Source organism: Primulina huaijiensis, chromosome 9 (assembly GCF_012295235.1).
Source record: "Primulina huaijiensis isolate GDHJ02 chromosome 9, ASM1229523v2, whole genome shotgun sequence".
Classification (NCBI taxonomy): Eukaryota; Viridiplantae; Streptophyta; class Magnoliopsida; order Lamiales; family Gesneriaceae; genus Primulina; species Primulina huaijiensis.
In genome coordinates this window covers 1,958,038-1,977,374 of record NC_133314.1, presented here as the reverse complement: position 1 = coordinate 1,977,374, position 19,337 = coordinate 1,958,038, and the positions used below count along the sequence as shown (strand labels likewise).

The 19,337-nt window shown below is 35.0% G+C and overlaps 2 protein-coding genes across 3 annotated transcripts; one reads left to right on the top strand and one right to left on the bottom strand.

The window, feature by feature from the left end:
- Positions 1–765: 765 nt before the first annotated feature.
- LOC140984502 (uncharacterized) lies at positions 766–6,111 on the bottom strand. Of its 2 annotated transcripts, none has more exons than XM_073451965.1 (6): positions 6,024–6,111; positions 4,879–5,150; positions 4,128–4,779; positions 3,847–4,046; positions 2,989–3,233; positions 766–2,789 (listed from the first exon to the last, which is right to left on the bottom strand). In XM_073451965.1, the coding sequence occupies exons 2-6, from the start codon at positions 5,148–5,150 to the stop codon at positions 1,540–1,542; spliced, it is 2,619 nt and encodes an 872-aa protein (XP_073308066.1). In that variant the 5' UTR covers positions 6,024–6,111; the 3' UTR covers positions 766–1,539. The 2 variants fall into 2 exon arrangements, with proteins under 2 accessions (XP_073308066.1, XP_073308067.1); XM_073451966.1 differs by having other exon boundaries at positions 5,921–6,058.
- A 9,943-nt stretch (positions 6,112–16,054) lies between these two features.
- On the top strand, positions 16,055–18,518 carry LOC140984940 (protein LATERAL BRANCHING OXIDOREDUCTASE 1-like). Its single transcript, XM_073452642.1, has 3 exons — positions 16,055–16,599; positions 17,642–17,969; positions 18,070–18,518. The coding sequence occupies exons 1-3, from the start codon at positions 16,136–16,138 to the stop codon at positions 18,322–18,324; spliced, it is 1,047 nt and encodes a 348-aa protein (XP_073308743.1). The 5' UTR covers positions 16,055–16,135; the 3' UTR covers positions 18,325–18,518.
- Positions 18,519–19,337: the final 819 nt, after the last annotated feature.

Sequence of the window (19,337 nt, the reverse complement as noted above, 5' to 3'; positions counted from 1 at the left end):
CAATTTAATATGAACATATCATTTACTTCTTTAACTCTAGTCATACTACATATTTCCTTTTAACTTTTATGATGTTTAAAATTTGTATTCAACTAAATTTTCTTAAATTCAATTTTTAAAAACTTATAATCTAAATTTGGTTTTAAATTTTTTTATGACAAAAGTATTTATATAAAAAAAATTACACGCACACAATATATGCATATGAGGACTAGCATAGACTAAGCAACGGTGCATACGCTTTGCATGTGTAAATTAATATTTGAATATTAAACGTCTTAGTAAGATATGAGATTTATTAACATGAATTTTTAATATCATAAATCTTACAATAAATAATTTAAATAACCAACACAGAGTTTGTAATTTGTACTAAATGTATACGGAAGAATGATATTCTTTTCTTGTCTTTTCTTATCTTTTTTTCAAAATCAACAATCCACATACAATGATAAAATAAAACCACCAAATAAACAAATATTGACCCGAAAGGAATAAAAACATGCATAAAATTAATAATATTTTTAACATTTAAGTTTGCAAAATAATCGAATTTTCTTCCTTTCAAAGTGGGACGTGCCTGGCCAACAAAGTACGATTCAAAGACTCTGCTTTACGCTTTTGAACAGAGGAATGGAGAAATTTACGATAAGTTTTCATATTTCCTTTGGTAATCTATCTAATTATAATTTTTAAAGAAGGGCAATATTTAATCAACACATTAAATAGACCCATGACAGTTTTTTTAGGGTTTTTAGGAAGTAGTAAGGATACTCAATAAGAACTTTATTTTCAAACATGAAAAAATTCTGACACAACATTGTATCCTAACAATAATTTCTGTGTTTTTTCTCTTGCAAAATACTCAATTCAGGTTTTATTTCCCCCCTTAAATTAGATGTTTATGTATCCAAATCTATATTAATTTATTTTGAAGAACATGCGTACAACATAACTCTTGAAAACTAAGTCTTTAGCCTGTCAATTACACGAGTTTTGTCAGTCCTCAGGAATTTTTTTCCCAAGAATACTAGAGGGAAGACGAGGAGCCATGTTCACATTGTAGACCATTCCTTGAACGGAAATAGCTCTTGACATTATAAATTAGAACGGCCTTCATACCAGCTGCAGCATCACAACCCATGGAGCCGTTGCTCTATAAGCTCGATTTTCCGGTTAATTTCATACCTATCCAACCCGCCACACCTTCATCAACAGAGAATGGTACCAAATATATCAGATAAAAAAAATTTATCATGTGGGTTGCTTTGCTCATGAAAAGCAATACATTCAACTTTATCCATCTTCTTGAATTCCAGGGACACGTCCAACCTCGCTGCTATGAGTTACTTCTTTAGACATGGACATTAGCATTACACTTCATGTCTAAAAGGAGAAGTTTCGTCTAAGTTGGTGCTTATGTCCTGCATTCAAATAACAAACCGGTTCTGACACGTGATGCAACAGGCACAATTATTTAATGGGGTGTTCAACCCATCCACTCATTGACTCCATAATTCATCATATATTCTGATGAATCTAGACCTCCGATGATGCCAGCTTGGTACAAGGCAAGTCTACAACTCCATTTTCACAGATATCAGCTGATCTTTCAGTGAAAGTAGTATTTGAATTAACTGCCCCGGACAACAGTGAAGAGCTTTTTTCTGTCTTACCTCCAACACTCGCTACAGCAGAAAAAATTTCTGCACCTTTACCACCGTTAAATTCAGTGATATGACGTTCTGCATGTGAATCTAAAGAATTAACAACGGGTGGATGGTCATTACGAGGTTGTGGCTCTACATCAACCATACTTGTATTATGGTTTTTCTCCAAATTTTCTAGGCCACCCGGACTCTTGAATTCAATATCAGTAGAAGAGAGTTTCTTGGTTGTGTCTGCGCCAGTATCTGCCTGGAGTTCTCCATTCTCAACGAAGGGAGCAGACGATGCGCTTCTATCTCCAGAGGAAAACTGAGGTGCCAAAGTACGCATGGATGATGAATCAACTGCCACCTCATCACCAAAAATCCCAAATTGAGCGCCGGTATCGTTGTCATTTTCAGTCATCGGATGAGTTGGATTATCATCTAAATCCATTGCTTCACTGCTTGCATGCTGGGGTTTCACAGTTGAACCATTTTCAATCTGAGATGAATCTACAGCATGTCCTTTGTCCCGGCTGCTCTCTGGGCCGATTTGTGCGTTCAACTGCATCCGTATGGATATTGCTAATGAAACAGCATGGTCACGAACCAAAGAATCAAATGGAGGACAGTGAAGCATATTAATCAAGGCCTGGCTGTACTTGTACATACTCATAGATGGAGTGGTGGAACCCATGACACGACATAATTTGATTGTTTTGAAAATATGCTCGCATAAGTTTCCCATTTTTGCCCAACTACAATCACAGATTGCATACTCTGAACCAGGGTTCAACACTCTATGAACTGTATCTTGATCATCAACAACTTTAGCACATTTACCTTCCATGACTACGTGAGCATCTGGAATACTTAATGATTTCCTCCAAGCTGTCGGAGCACTCATCCATTCATCCTTCCAATATCTTGCAAAATCCTCCTTCCCTGAGTACTCATCGAGCCAGAAGTAAGAATGGACTTTAGTGTCAAGCTTATTTACAAGCCAATCAGCACGTTCGTATACACTTTGTTCTTTCTCATTTAATAACCTAAGCTTCAACTGGTTGTGATAGAACTCCATTGCTGCACAGGTCTCTTGGCTTGCGAGAGGAAGAGCTTTAAGCACACGTGCCCAAATACCTGATCAGAAGAGTCCAATCATATCAAGCAATATTAAGATAATTTTCTATTCTGGAAAAGAAATGCACATTTAACATGGGAAACCCTCTAAAAGCACGCTTCAACAAAGGGTAGACAGTAGTCCATGTGTTTAGTTACTGAAAATGCGCGGGACTTGGACATCATGTGTTATTTCATCAATTCTATTAAAGCAAATTACCTAGCCTTGGATACCAAAGTGCCTTGAAATAGTCCATAAACTCTGCTGCATCAACAAAATCTTCCATGAAAGCTTCGAAAACATTAGCAGTGCCGGTCCCTTTGGAGATTTTATTAACTGCCTGTCCAAGCTCTTTTGCTATTTCAGCGCGCATCTCCATCTGTAAGCATCTCTTCACCAAATTTTTATGCCATGCATGACGAACATGCCAAAAGCATATCAATATTGAGCATTGAAACACTTCCCTATAGCCACACATAAAGAATATCCCTCACTATCAAGCAACCATAAGGAATCAAATTAACAGAAAGAAGAGACATTGAATGTATCTTTAATTGATACAATCCTAACAACGGGATTGGTTAAACCGAAACAGTCTACAACCACTCTTATCCTTAATGAAACACAAACTAAGATGCAAGAGACGTTTGCAGCCCTCCGTTATCTTGTTTGTTATCCCAAAATTAGCTAATTCATTTGGATAAATTAGCTAATTCATTTGGATAATTAAGCGAGAAAAAAACCAACAAAATATGAACATTGGTTGGAAATAACATTCAATCATCGATTGATTTATGCAGGCAAGACAAAGTTGTTCAGATACGGAGTAACTGTGAGATAATAACTATTGTTCAACAAATATTCGGTTTCTCAAGTAAACTCCATGTTTCACAATTCCTATGAAGTTGGAATCATCTGGTCAGATCATGTTTTGAATCTTCTGAGTTCTGATGTATTCTATGAACGTGTAGATACCATAAGCAATACAATGCACAGTTTGAAATTTGAATCAATCAAGATCGCTGTTGTAGCAACAGCGAAAACTGACTTAAAACGTGAATGCAAACCAAGACAAACCTGATAGCTACAATATCAGCCAAAGGATCATCCACGATGAACCCAGCCAACTTCCACGTGGGATCTTTTGCATGAACTCGATTGCATAGGGCCCGCATCCATCTATATGTATCACTGCTTGAAAATCTAGGAGTAATAATCCAAGCAACTGGTATAGCCTTGTTGTCTGAGTTGAACACCACAAGACTTTGAATAGGATACTGGAAAACAAAGTAAGCCATACTAAATTCAGTGTGCAAGACAAGAGGACTGCTCAAGTGAAAATGATAAACATAACAGACCTTCAGCTTATTCAAACCAAAATTTGAATGTGAAGCCAATAGGCGGCAACTTCCAAAATGAATCATTTGTTGCAATTGCCACTCTGTTTGAATCCCCAGGACTAAAGGATCTGAATCAGAGAAATCTTGATAAAAGAAAACATTACTTCGGTGGCTCTCAACCCACATGCTAGTGCTGACAGTGTCGTCTTCGTCAAGTTCATAAGTGGATCTCCGGATACTCCTTTCTTGTCGGCGAACATAGCGATGGGTCAAAAGGTCATCTCTATTACAAGGACCTCCTTGTTTCTCAACTGATTCATTGTGTCTCTGCATTATGGTTTCTACCGAGACCCCAACATGAAGAAGGGACAAGACACGGAGGCGGAGTTCATCTGATATGTACGGAGCATACATAGCACGAGTCCCAACAGCTTTTTTATCCTGTGGACCATGGCATGGCGATCCTTTTTTATCCACATGCTTATCTTGATTGTATATAATAAGTGCCACTGAAGGCTCTGCAATTAAGCGTTTCACAATAAAATGGCATGTGCAACCCCTCTTTGTATTTGGCCGACCAGCTGATTTGTTCTTTGCAACATAAGTGGTCCTACTAGGCCGTACAATACCACCTTTTCTATGATCATCTGGACCAAAGGAGCACCAGTACCTACAATGTTGACATGATCAATTTACAGGGATGCTCAAAAGGATACCAAAAAAAAATTGAGTCGCAGTTACACCAACAATAAAACTGATCCGAACATACAATATATATTCAAGAATTCCATCAACTTTAGGCTTGTAAGACATCTGTGGAGTTCGCCGCCTCCTTGCTTCGACATGGAATCTTGTTGGGCACTCTTTATTGTTTGATTCCCCCCTGACAAAATCATCCACTCTGGAGAAAGGGATCAGAGCAAGTCTATCTATATTATCACGCCAACCTTCCACCTTGGACCACACAACATCATCCGACGAGAACTCCAAGGTTGGAGGGTTCTGTACAGGAAGGGAGAGAATCTCATCCCATCTAGCCATCTGCAATATAGGAAGCACAAAGAGACTGGTTTCACACAGTTATCATGCCGAGTATCAAAATTTAGCCCAAATTCCAGGGAGATACAAGTGACTTTCAAGAAGTATACATACATAAAGCACCTAACATATAAAACCTTTAACCTTAACCTAAAAAATATATTTACTAAATAATACGGAGATTACGAAACACACTAAACAAAAAACAACACGCTAAACAAAAAACAGCCAGAGGGAAACTCAAACTCTAGTCTCTAGCACATGTAATCTAATCAATTACTCGAGGTATCATACTCAAATTAAAATTACTGACACTGGGGCATATAACTAAGGTGAGCCGTGTTTTATTCATTGAACGAAACATAATATACAAAAAAAATTCCTTGCATCCTAACATCCTAACCCTGAAGCCTTTACTAACCGCCGGTTGCTTAATTGGTGGTCCTTCTCTGGACTTGTGAAAGCGTACGAATAAAAAAAAAATCAGCAATCAAACGAAGATAATTAACCCAGCCTCAGCATATTTCGGCCATGTACCCAAAATATACTCCAGTATGAAAAATCCAGGCCACCACAACTAAAATTCATGCCAAAGGCCGATTAAAAAATTCTAAATCATTAGAACATATAACTAATCCAAATTCACCGCAAATACATAACATTTTAGTCTTGAAATCCAGATAAAATAAAAGACAAAGCAGAATAACGAATAAATATTGGCAAATAGCGATCAAAATGAACTGATGTGACAGAAAAATTGAATTTTTACTAACCTGGAACTAAACAGCTACATTTCATCACACATATCTACTAGAGAAAGAAACTGAAGAGGAAAAAGGAAAAAAAAATGCAAAAGGAGAGTCAAATTTTACGTACCTCCTTGAAACCTGAATGAATTTGAGAAGTTAAATGTAGAATAGCGTGAAAAAACCCTGATTCTAATCAAGATTCCGAGCAGTCTAATCACTAATGTATAGTTAGTGGGCTTATTATGCAACGGCCCTGTTTTTGTCATTCAACGGAAAGCCCGATATTGATAGTGGGCCTTAGATAACAAAGCCCGATAAAGATTTTTTCTTTTCAGCTTGTCGCACTATTTTTTATTTAATTTTAAATGTGTATACAGAATATTTTAAATAAAGAATAAAATTTTTTAAAAAATTCACTTCTTCTTTTACATAATTGGTTGATTTTTGGATATACTTTTTGTCACGCCCCGAAATCGAGACGTGTCATCGGCGTTGTTTAACAATTTAAAACCGTATAACAACAAGCCACGTAGTACATCAAATAGCCAAAAGCCAGTCTATTACATAAATCAATAATCGTCTTTACAATGCGATTAAAACGAAATGCGGAAGCGTCTAACACGATAATATAACTAAGAGACAATGATAAGACTGGTCTTGAATTGGATTGACTTCATCACCATCCCCAAAAGTATTCTTGTTCTTTATCTTCGATTTGTTTCTCGTTCTTATCTGGAGGTGGGAATGTAAGGGGTGAGTACTTGGGAAATACTCAGTAAATGGGGGCCGATCGGGCATAACGAATATCAAGGTTATAATTATACGAATACATTATTATAATCTCAATCTTAAGCATGTTGAATCGAATATGAACAAGATACAAACATAGCACTGAAAATCATCTCCTTTTTCATGGTTTACTGATCAGTCCCCTATATGTTACTCCTCTAAGGGGCGAGGCCAAAAGAACGGTTATTATAACCCACCGCATCAGGGCCTTAAACAAAACATATCAAATATCGGAATTTCCTTGCCATTTCTAATTCGAATCATTACAGTGCATTTCAAAGATTTCAAACATGCTTTCAAATATTATAACGAATATCAATCAACAAATTGTTCAAAGATTTTCATAACAAATAGGAACGAATATATCATGCCGATCGAATTTCAAGAAACATACTTAATTTATTTTTTGAGCAAATGTGGACATACTTACGAAGAACAAGTATGTCGATATATATATCAAGTAGTACACTCATGAAATGCAAGTGTACGTAAAAGTATAACAAAAACCCACTTACAAAGAAATATATATAGCAAAAGCCCACTTACATAATTATTATCTTCAAAGATTGAGGGAAGAACAACTGAAAATTCGCACACGAAAGTTGCTGGATTGCCTCAAAATGGACAAGAACTCGGCTGTTGCAGATGCTTCGAAAATAGTTGCTGCAAGGCTTCAAAAATAGTTGTTGGTGGTGTCATTTCTCCTCCCTTTTGGCCACTATTTATAGGCTCATGGAGGGGAGGTGAAGAGGCTATCATTCAAGGCCATTACCACCATGTTTATGGCTTCCTTAAAGGCCTTAAACACAATTAAAATTGTTGTTATGACTCTTCAAATTCCTCTTTGAATTCATGGCTTGAATGGGTTTTAATTCATGGCTTGAATGTGTTTTAATTCATGGCTTTGTGTAGCTTGGCTTTGTGTATCTAATTTTTTTTGGGTCTTCACATCCTTCCCACCTTATGAGGAGTTTCGTCCTCGAAACTTGGATATACCCGATCTTCGAAGAGATAAGGATATTATTCTTGCATCTTTTCTTCCAACTCCCAAGTAGCTTTTTTTCTGTGTGATTGGACCATTGTACTTTGATATAAGGAATACTCATTCGTCTCAATACTAGGTTTTGGTATCCACAATTTTAATGGGAACTTCTTCATTTCTTAATTATTCGTTCAAGTTCTCTTCGATTAGTAGCGGTCCTTCTTCATGAACACGGCTTGGATCAGAGACATATTTTCTTAGTTGTGAAACATTGAAGACATTATGATTCCTCGCCATATTGGGCGGTAGGGCTAGTCTGTATGCTAGTGATCCAACATATCTAGGATTTAATTTCCTAGCCTTACGAAATCGGACTACTCCTTCATCGGGGAAACTTTCAGATAAGCTTTTTCACTCACTACAAATTCTAATGGTCTTCTTTTTAAATCAGCCCAACTCTATTGTCTATCATGTGCCGTTTTAAGTTGTTCTTTGATAACAAATACTTTGTTCACGGTATCTTTGATAAGTTCGGGTGACATGATCGTTCTTTCCACGAATTCATTCCAATAGAGTGGTGATCGATATTTCTTCCCATACAAAGCCTCGTATGGAGCCATACCAATGCTGTTGTGGTAAATTTTATTGTACGCGAATTTAATTAATGGAAGATAATTACCACTAAAGTCTAGAGCACAAGCTCTCAGCATATCTTCCAAGGTTCGAATTGTTTTCTCTGTTTGGACATCAGTTTGAGGATGATCAGCCGTACTTAGAGTGACTTTTGATCCTATAGCTTCTTGAATGCTCTTCCAAAATCGGGATACAAATCTCGGATCTATATCATATAAGATATTGACTGGAACTCCATGTAATCTTACTATGTTGTTCATGTACAAGGTGGCTAGTTTATCTAGGTTGTAGTTCATTCGCACCGATAAAAAGTGTGCAGAAACGATCGATAATAACCCAGATCCCATCATGGTTTTGTCTTGACTTTGGTAATCCTACCACAAAGTCTATGGAAATGTGTTCCCACTTCCATGTTGGGATCTCTAGTGTTTGTAGGAGTCCTCCGGGTCATTGCTGTTCGGCTTTGACCTGTTGACAGATTTGGTATTTAGCGACAAAGTTGGCTACATCTTTCTTCATTCCATTCACCAGTAATTCTTTTTCAAGTCTCGGTACATTTTGGTGCTTCCAGGATGAATTGAGAATTTTGATTTATGTGCCTCAAACATTACTTCTAGTCGAATCTCATCGAGGTCTGGTACACACAAACGTCCTTTCATCCACAGGACGTCTTTCTCATTAGCTCTAAATTCTTGAGCTTTTCCTTCTTGAATTTGCTCCTTAATCCTTGTTATAGAAGGATAGTGATTTTGTTTCAGCTTGATGGTTTCTTGAAGGCATGGTTGAGCAGAAATAAATTTACTCTCCCTATGCTTCTTCGGCTTAAAGCATCAGCTACTTTGTTGGCTTTACCCGGATGGTAGTTGATTGTCATGTCATAATCTTTCAAGAGTTCAATCCACCGTCTCTGCCTCATGTTTAATTCTTTTTGAGTGAACAAGTATGTGAGGCTTTGGTGATCGGTGAATATCTCGCATTTAGCACCATATAGATAGTGTCTCCATATTTTTAGTGCAAATACGATGGTTGCTAACTCAAGATCATGAGTGTGGTAATTTTGCTCATAAGGTTTTAATTACCTTGATGCATATGCAATTACCTGACCTTCATGAATGATAACGCATCACAATCCTCTTTTGCTGCATCATTGTAAATTGTGAAATTCATGCCTTATTCGGGAAGTACTAATAATGGCGTAGAAGCGAGTTTCTTTTTCAGGATCTAAAACTCTTTTCACATTCTTCACTCTAATTTAATTTAGAGTTCTTCTGAGTGAGCTTGGTGAGCGGAAGAAAATCCTTCAACACATTTTGTTAATAGCCAACAAATCCCAGAAAGCTTCGAATTTCTATTCCAGTTTTTGGTCAAGGCCAATCCATGATTGTCTCTACGTTTTTATGGCCCACTGATATGCCTATTCAAGATATTATATGACCTAGGAATGTGACACTTTTTAGTAAAAATTCATATTTCTTAAATTTACAATATAGTTATTTTTCTCTTAGCATTTGCAGAGTAAGACGAAGATCTTCTTCGCAGTCTTCCTCACTTGTTGAATATGCAAGAATATCATCAATACTACCACAAACTTGTCGAGGAATTTATTGAACACTCTGTTCATGAGTTCTATGAGTGTTGTTGGAGCATTGGTCATGACAAAATGAATTATTATGAACTCATAGTGTTCATACCCTTTTCTTTTTAAGGCTATTTTAGGAATATTCTCTGCCTTGACCTTCAATTGTGGTAGTCCGAACTTAGGTAGAGTTTTGGAAAGATCTTAGCTCCTTTTAACTGATTGAAAAGTCATCTATTTTGGAAAGATGACATTTGTTCTTGATCTTATTGAGTTTTTTTTTGTAGATCACTATCTTGTACCTTCTCCATTCTTCTGTACTAATAAGATTGAATATCCCCAAAGAGAGGCACTTGGTCTGATTTGTTTTTGTCTAACAAAGCTTGGAATCGATCTTTTAGCTCCTTGAGTTCAACTGAAGCCATTCGCTAGGGTTCCTTAGAATTTAGTGTAGTACGAGCTATCAAGTTACTTTCGAATTCTACTTCACAGTCTGAGATAATTCAAAGTAACGCTTCCGGAGCTCTCGTACCATAGGAATATTTTATACCTTGTGCTCAATTCCTTCTTTTGCTTCTCTCATTATTGCTAGTTAGACTTCCTAGCCATACTTCATGGCTTTCTAGGTCTGAGAAGCAATAAGGAAGGATTTTTGTTTTTTATCCTTGCCATGAAATACTATTTATTTTTGGATTGGAGTTTGGCATTCTTACCCCGACAATCTATCATTGCGTGATTCTTGTCCAACCAAGCAATTCCCATAGTACACTGAATAAAATCGGCACTGAATATGCGTATCCATACTTTATTATCACGATTAATGTCTCAAAAATTAAAACCAATATAGAATCTTAGAACATAACTCCTTATCAGCCTATTGACTTAAGTCCCAACAATAATAACTTAGTTAAAAATTCTTTCAACCTTGTACGGAAGAAACTAACTCCTCAACCAATTTTTCTTTTACTAAATCTTTCCTTAATCAAGACTATGAGCCTAGCATGCTTTAACACAAACAAGTTTCGTTAGATATCTTTCTCCTCAAATCTTTTTTTTTTTTTTGGTACTTTAAGAAGAGTCAGAACTTATTACGTATGCTACACTTCCTCAATGCCCATCAATGTCTTACTTTATTTTCATAAATAATTTCTTATCCCGAGTCAAATATTTCATCTTAAGTCAGAAGCTTATCTTCGATAATTAAATTCCCAAAAATGTAAGTCAACTTATATCAGATAGGTGTATTCCCAAAATATAAGTCAACTTATATTTGATAGATATATTCCCAAAAATATAATTAAACTTATCTTTGTACATTCCCAAAGAAATGTTACATTTATTTCTTTTCGTATCGTATAACCATAATACCAGTCTACCCTACCTTATCATCTCTTAGTCATTACTGTTCTTTTTCCACTACATCTATAGGTACTTCTTCTTCTTCTTTCACGTTTTCGACGACAAATTGCATGTAGTTATTTTGTTCTTGCAGTCTATCCGTAGCGCCATGTAGCTTAGCGATGTAACGTCTTGCTTTCTTGCAAGGTCTTCATGTTGATGACGAGAGCGATTAGCAAGATCCTTCTTAGTTTCAATCTTTACTATCATCTTTCGATTAGGGGAACTAGTCGTACTACATTAGATGGGTTACATAGTGTTAAGGATAGCTGGCTCTCTGCTCGATCAAGGTGATGGGTGAGACATTGTATAACAGTTTGAAGCAGGTTCTAAATCTCCAAGAGTTCTTGTTTCTTTTGTTTTCCTCTAGTTAGTTGAGTCTTTGGGGCTTCAATCTCTCATGTTTGGTTTTCAATGGTAAGTTGAAGCATGCGAAGGGCGGCTTGAGCACGAGTACGAGGGGCAACCATTTCTTAGAGAAATCGAATGAAAAAGGTTTAGAATCAAAGTAATGGTAAAAATAAAAATTACCGCATCAGACAAGTAAAATAATTGGATCGAACAAAATCTTTCATTGGATTTTTCACAAGTGAAAAGAAGGGGTAATTTCGCACAGATTCAAAGCAGTTGAGGAAATTGAGTTTCGAGATTCCATGCGAAAGAATAAGCCATCCAATTATGGTGACAACTTGGATTCGAAGATTTAAACAAACAGACATGAATGTGATGTATCAGAATGATTTGGATAGGAAGGCATGGGTTTTTGCCAAAATTTGACTTCGCCAAATTTTGTCTATCAAACTCCCAGCCTGATTATGAACCTGGCGGCTCTGATACCACATAAATGTCACGCCCCGAAATCGAGACGTGTCATCGGCGTTGTTTAACAATTTAAAACCGTATAACAACAAGCCACGTAGTACATCAAATAGCCAAAAGCCAGTCTATTACATAAATCAATAATCGTCTTTAAAATGCGATTAAAACGAAATGCGGAAGCGTCTAACACGATAATATAACTAAGAGACAATGATAAGACTGGTCTTGAATTGGATTGACTTCATCACCATCTCCAAAAGTATTCTTGTTCTTTATCTTCGATTTGTTTCTCGTTCTTATCTGGAGGTGGGAATGTAAGGGGTAAGTACTTGAGAAATACTCAGTAAATGGGGGCCGATCGGGCATAACGAATATCAAGGTTATAATTATACGAATACATTATTATAATCTCAATCTTAAGCATGTTGAATCGAATATGAACAAGATACAAACATAGCACTGAAAATCATCTCCTTTTTCATGGTTTACTGATCAGTCCCCTATATGTTACTCCTCTAAGGGGCGAGGCCAAAAGAACGGTTATTATAACCCACCGCATCAGGGCCTTAAACAAAACATATCAAATATCGGAATTTCCTTGCCATTTCTAATTCGAATCATTACAGTGCATTTCAAAGATTTCAAACATGCTTTCAAATATTATAACGAATATCAATCAACAAAATGTTCAAGGATTTTCATAACAATTAGGAACGAATATATCATGCCGATCGAATTTCAAGAAACATACTTAATTTATTTTTGAGCAAATGTGGACATACTTACGAAGAACAAGTATGTCGATATATATATCAAGTAGTACACTTATGAAATGCAAGTGTACGTAAAAGTATAACAAAAACCCACTTACAAAGAAATATATATAGCAAAAGCCCACTTACTTAATTATTATCTTCAAAGATTGAGGGAAGAACAACTGAAAATTCGCACACGAAAGTTGCTGGATTGCCTCAAAATGGACAAGAACTCGGCTGTTGCAGATGCTTCGAAAATAGTTGCTGCAAGGCTTCAAAAATAGTTGTTGGTGGTGTCATTTCTCCTACCTTTTGGCCACTATTTATAGGCTCATGGAGTGGAGGTGAAGAGGCTATCATTCAAGGCCATTACCACAATGTTTATGGCTTCCTTAAAGGCCTTAAACACAATTAAAATTGTTGTTATGACTCTTCAAATTCCTCTTTGAATTCATGGCTTGAATGTGTTTTAATTCATGGCTTTGTGTAGCTTGGCTTTGTGTATCTAATTTTTTTTTTGGGTCTTCACACTTTTAGCCATATGAATCGCTGAAAAAATCGGAATTTTAAAATATTTTTAATTTTATTTTTCTTGTCATTCATACTTTAATTTTTTTAGAAAATATTTATAATTATTCTAAAGTATAAACTAATCATCATGCAATGAAATCAAACTAATTAAATAAATTTTAAAAAAAGATTAACATTGGTTTCGATCGATTTCGTTGTTGAAATTTATTGACTTGATCATCGAAGCAAAAACTATCAATTTATATTCAAATATTCACAATTGGAAATTCAATTCCTATCTTGACGATAAATATCTAATTCAATGGTAACATTAAAAACTAGCTAGTAAGAATGATGAAGCTAAATAATATAAACACAAGATATTGCATTTAGTCTAGTCAATTATTTTTCCAAATAAATTAACAAATTCAAAAGCAAAAAATTATTAATTGCAGTTGTTTTACAAAGTAAACGGGTCAAACAATTATTGATATCTAATTCAGAAGTAGATTATACAAATAAAAACTAGTTGAGCAATCTAGTAATCAAACAAACAAATCAATTATCATGAAATTTTGAAAAAATTGACACTCAAATATAAATCAACCAAAATTAAATGTGATCCTCAAATTTTACGAATTAATAAAATTATGAATATATTTATTGTGAGACAGTCTCATGGATCTATATCTGGGAGATGAGTCGACACGACTCATATCTAAAAAAAAATAATATTTTTCATGGTTCAGGTCAATTAAAAGATATCTCACGAAATTGACACGGAAAACCATCTTATAAAAGTTTTTTTTTTAAGTTATAAGGTATTGTCTCCTTCGAATACAAATAATGTCCAAAGTAGGTGGAATCCTTGTGGAGTTTCTTTCCTTAGCGGAGTCTTACTTTTCAGACTATTCAATTTTCAATTACTTCTTTGTAATATTGCACGCCACTGCCACTAACGGCAAAAACTTGTGTGAGACGGTCTCACGAGTTGTATTTTGTGAGACGAATATCTTATTTGGGTCATCCATGAAAAAATATTACTTTTTATTGTGAATATCGGTATGGTTGACCCGTCTCACGGATAAATATTCATGAGACCGTCTCACAAGAGACCTACTCATCACTAACATATCACCAAATACATGATTTTTTTTCCTTTCTTAAAATATTAAATTAATTGTCATAAGATACCAATATCCAAATTCATCTTTACGTTCAATACCTATGTCAGCATAAATTTGCAAAAATGACTTTTATTCTATATAAAAACCTTCAACCATCACTATATACCCACCATCTTTTATAGAAGCTCAAGACCCAATTGTAATGAAAAAAGCGACCAACTGAGTGGGTCTTTCTGCGGACAATTGTAAGCAATAATCAACGAAAAAATAATAGCAAGTGCCCTCTTAATGTTTATTAATTTTGGGTTTACCATTTCGATTTCGCCAATGATTTGGATTTAACTCAAGTTTCATTTGGTTTCTTCATCAAATGTGCACTTATGTAGATGCTTTCTTTCTTGATTTATTGAGCTTTGAAATTGGGGGATTTTGATCATTTTTTTGAGTATGATTGTAAAAAAAGTGAGCTTCTTTTTTTGTCTTGTAACTAAATCTTATTTTTGGGTTCTGTTTTTGCTGAAGTTTGTGGAGAAATCTTTAAACCTGATTAAGAATGTTGAAAATACTAGTTTTGACATGTCATGGATCAAGTTTGTGAGACGGATATTTTATTTGGATCACTCATGAAAAAAATATTATTTTTTTTATTATAGTCTCACGAATAAATATATGTGAGACCGTCTTAGAGATATACTCATCTTCTCTTTTGATGTTTCTGAAACAAAAAGTATTACGATATTTTAATGTTCAAAACATATTTATGTAATGCATATTTATCTTATAACTCGAGTTCGGCTTAAAAAAGATTTGAACATTTTCGAGTTCGACAGTTCAAGATCTGTTTTATTTATAAAATGTTCAACCACTTTAGAACAAATTTTAATTAAATCGAAGTAATCTACTAATCTGATGTTATCATACTAGAGCGTCCTAGGCAAAGCTTATAAGCTGTCAAAAATTTGGTTTAATAGAAAATAGATAAGAATATTCTTCTTCCATGCATGTCTCAATTTTATTTTGAGTTAATATTAAAATGGTAGCAAATGACACAATGAACAAGAGTAGGTCTCTTGTGAAATGGTCTCAAGAATCTTTTTCTGTGAGACGGGTCAACCATACCGATATTCACAATAAAAATTAATACTCTTAACATAAAAAGCAATACTTTTTCATGGATGACCCAAATAAGAGATCCGTCTCATAAAATACGACCCGTAGACCGTCTCACACAAGTTTTTGCAAATGAACAAATAAATCTAGTTAATTATCGTGCAATGGCATTTTTTTGTCATAGCATACATGTCCGATAGTAAGAAAAGATACTTTACCATTGAACATATAAAAAGACAACTCGGATGATTAAGAATTTGATTATAAATTACTTACAAAATTAATTTATGTCACTCGTGACATAATTATTTTTGTAATTTTCGATAAGTTATTATATATAAATTTTAAATTTTTATTTAATACTTGAGGTGAGAAACACGATGGCGGAACCAAAAAAGTTGCGTATGGAATAACGTGGATGTGGGAAATCAAAAACTTTTGGTTAGAAAAAACAAAAAGTTGCATTATATATACACTAAATCAGCAACATTGAAACAACAAAATCTTGATATACACAAGCCATTTCCAGGACTTTGATCCATGGGAGAAGTTGATCCTGATTTCATCCAATCCCTGGAACACAGGCCTAAACCACGCACCATCGAGCCCGAAAACATCCCACTGATCGATCTCTCTCCGCTAAAATCTTCGTCCGACGCCAATGATTTAGCCAGTTTGGCATCAGAAATAGGCGATGCATGTGAGAAGTGGGGTTTTTTCCAAGTGATCAACCATGGGGTGCCTTTGAAATGCCGCGAAAAGATTGAGTCAGCGTCGAGGAAGTTTTTCGCCCTGCCGAGGGAGGAGAAGAGAAAAGTGAGCAGAGATGAGGTGAACCCTTATGGATACTACGATACCGAGCACACCAAGAATGTAAGAGATTGGAAAGAAGTAATGGATTTCACGGTGCAGACTCCGACGACTCTTCCGGTTTCTCATGAACCTGATGACAGGAGGCTCATAGAGTTGATCAATCAGTGGCCTAAAGATCCTCCGGAGTTGAGGTTAGTGGCTATGTTAACATTAACAAAAGTAAATATTATATGTGAAGAAAAAAGATATCAAGTAAATTTATTCAGCTAAAACTTGAAAACACATTGAATTTGTCTGCAAATATATAATAGGCTCCACCTTTCTATCTTTGTTTAGTTGAACCTCTGATGGTAGATTAAATCTCTTGTGCGAGGGTCTCATGAATTTTTATCTGTGAGACGGGTCAACCTTACCGATATTCACAATAAAAAGTAATACTCTTAGCATAAAAAATAATACTTTTTCCATGACCGTCTCACATAAGTTTTTGTCTTGATGGTATTACTCTCGTCATAAATCAAATGACCCCTATTGCATTAAAAATGTTTTTATATGGGGTCAAGCATGATCCTCACATGTTTCGATCGATAATGCATTGGATCTGTAATTTGAGAAATACCAAATCTCAAAAGAGAAAGATAAAGAGTTAGATTTTTTTCAAGGTAACTAACCGATGCACGAAATTTTTTTGTCTTTTGAATAGTTGTTATAGTCCTGTAAGTTGATATATTTTAGATTTATAAGTACTATATTCAGTTGAATTTGGTCTTCATAAATTAAATTTTAACTTTTTATGTGACACACGTTCAAATTAACATAGGCAAATATTACGAAAAACATCATCATCATATAATAATATTAATAATGACGACGAGTTTTTTTGGCCATATATACCTTGGAAAAATTATATCAAAGTTAGCCTTTATATATCAATTAGCTCACCAAAACAATTTATTTTAAGTTTTTTTAACTCATTCATGACAAGTTTAAATATATAGCTTGATACTTCACAAAGGATAGAACAAAAACATTTATATTACATCATATGACGAGTGAAAATAAAAAAAATAAAAAAAAAATTGGATTACCTATAACACATATTATATAATTTTACAAATCAGCTTAAAAAACAGTCACGGCTAGGTGGTTTCCATGTATTATCATAACATGATATATAGTTTTGCAAGAACTTATTGGTATATATTATAGACAGAATATTTATATATTTTCCAGGGAGGCATGTGAAGAACATGCAAAAGAAATGGAAAAACTAGCTTTCAAGTTGCTGGAACTCATAGCCTTGAGTTTAGGCTTGAAAAGAGATCGGCTACATGGATTTTTCGAGGACCAGACCAGCCGGATAAGACTCAACTACTATCCACCCTGCCCGGTTCCACACCTGACTCTTGGCGTAGGACGACACAAAGATGCTGGTGTCTTGACTGTTCTTGCTCAAGACGATGTTGGCGGGCTCGAAGTGAAGCGAAAATCCGATGGAGAATGGATTTTTGTTAACCCTATTCAGAACGCCTATATCATCAATGTGGGCGACATAATCCAGGTGAAATCGATGCAACATGAATCTAGATAACAAAAGAAATTCAAATTTTCTTGCTCTATATTTCTTGTTGACGAACTCTCCGTGGCGAATATTTTTACAGGTTTGGAGCAATGAGAAGTATGAGAGCGTAGAACATAGAGCAATGGTGAATTCTGAGAAGGCAAGGTTCTCAATTCCCTTCTTTTTTAACCCTGCGCATTATACTTGGGTCGAGCCTCTCCAGGAGCTTATACACGACCAAAATCAGCCCAAATACAAAGGATACAACTGGGGCAAATTTCTTACCACAAGAAACCTCGGTAATTTCAAGAAGCTTGCTGTTGAAAACATTCAGATAGCACATTTCAAGACATAAAATTGAAGGAAATATATATATATATATATATATATATTAGAAAGTGGCACGTGCGTTGCACATGTAAACCTTAAACGAGTAATCTTGTTGTGTCCAAGCATATTTAGATAATATATGTGGTAAAGTCAAAATTTCAAGAATAGCAAAATAAACGTCACAAAGTATCGAGGAACATAAAGAGCATATTAAGCAGATATATATCTCATTAATTATTCTCGTGGCAAGGTTTCTAATTTCTATTCTCTCTCTTGTTTGATCTTGATTGCTTCAAAATACAATGTCTCCTTTGATGCAGTGTTTCTTTTTGCTCTCTTTGTCCCAATAGTTCGTTGTCTTTTGTATCTATTATCTTTCTTTTTCTTTATCTTCGTTGGTAAGAATATATGCTGGATCGCGTACGTCTTCTCTCTTTTCTATTATATAATAATATATAATTATCCCCTTGTTCACTACTCTTTTCTTTTGTTGTTTTTTTCCTCAATTGTTCAGCTGGTTTTTGGACTACGTCGAATTTGAACAGGGACTTGTAGTCATCTTTTTTCAGATCAATTCAACGGATCAATATTACTTTGTGTAATAGGTGCAAATTCCTTCACAGGAAAAAGAAATAATATTTTTTGATACAGCGAAGATGACTTATTAAGATGGAGCGTAACACATGATATATATCATCCTATCATTTTTCCCATAGGCGACTGCAATTCAAAGTTGGGGAAAAAAATCAACACCACATAAAAAATTAATAGAGTGACAATGTAGTGTCCAAATTCAGTACACGTATAATCCATGCATTTATTTAATTATTAAATTATTTAATTAATTTTATATTGATTTTAGCAGTGCATGGTTTATGAAAATACATTATTTTAAATTATTCATGTTTAGGTGATGCACGTTAAAATATTTTTCGAGTTTCATGTTTCAGACGATTATTCGAAGGTGGATCGAGGAAAAGACCGGTGACGACTTTGGTAATCTAAAATGTGGTGTTTTATTTTAAGTTGAGGTTGATG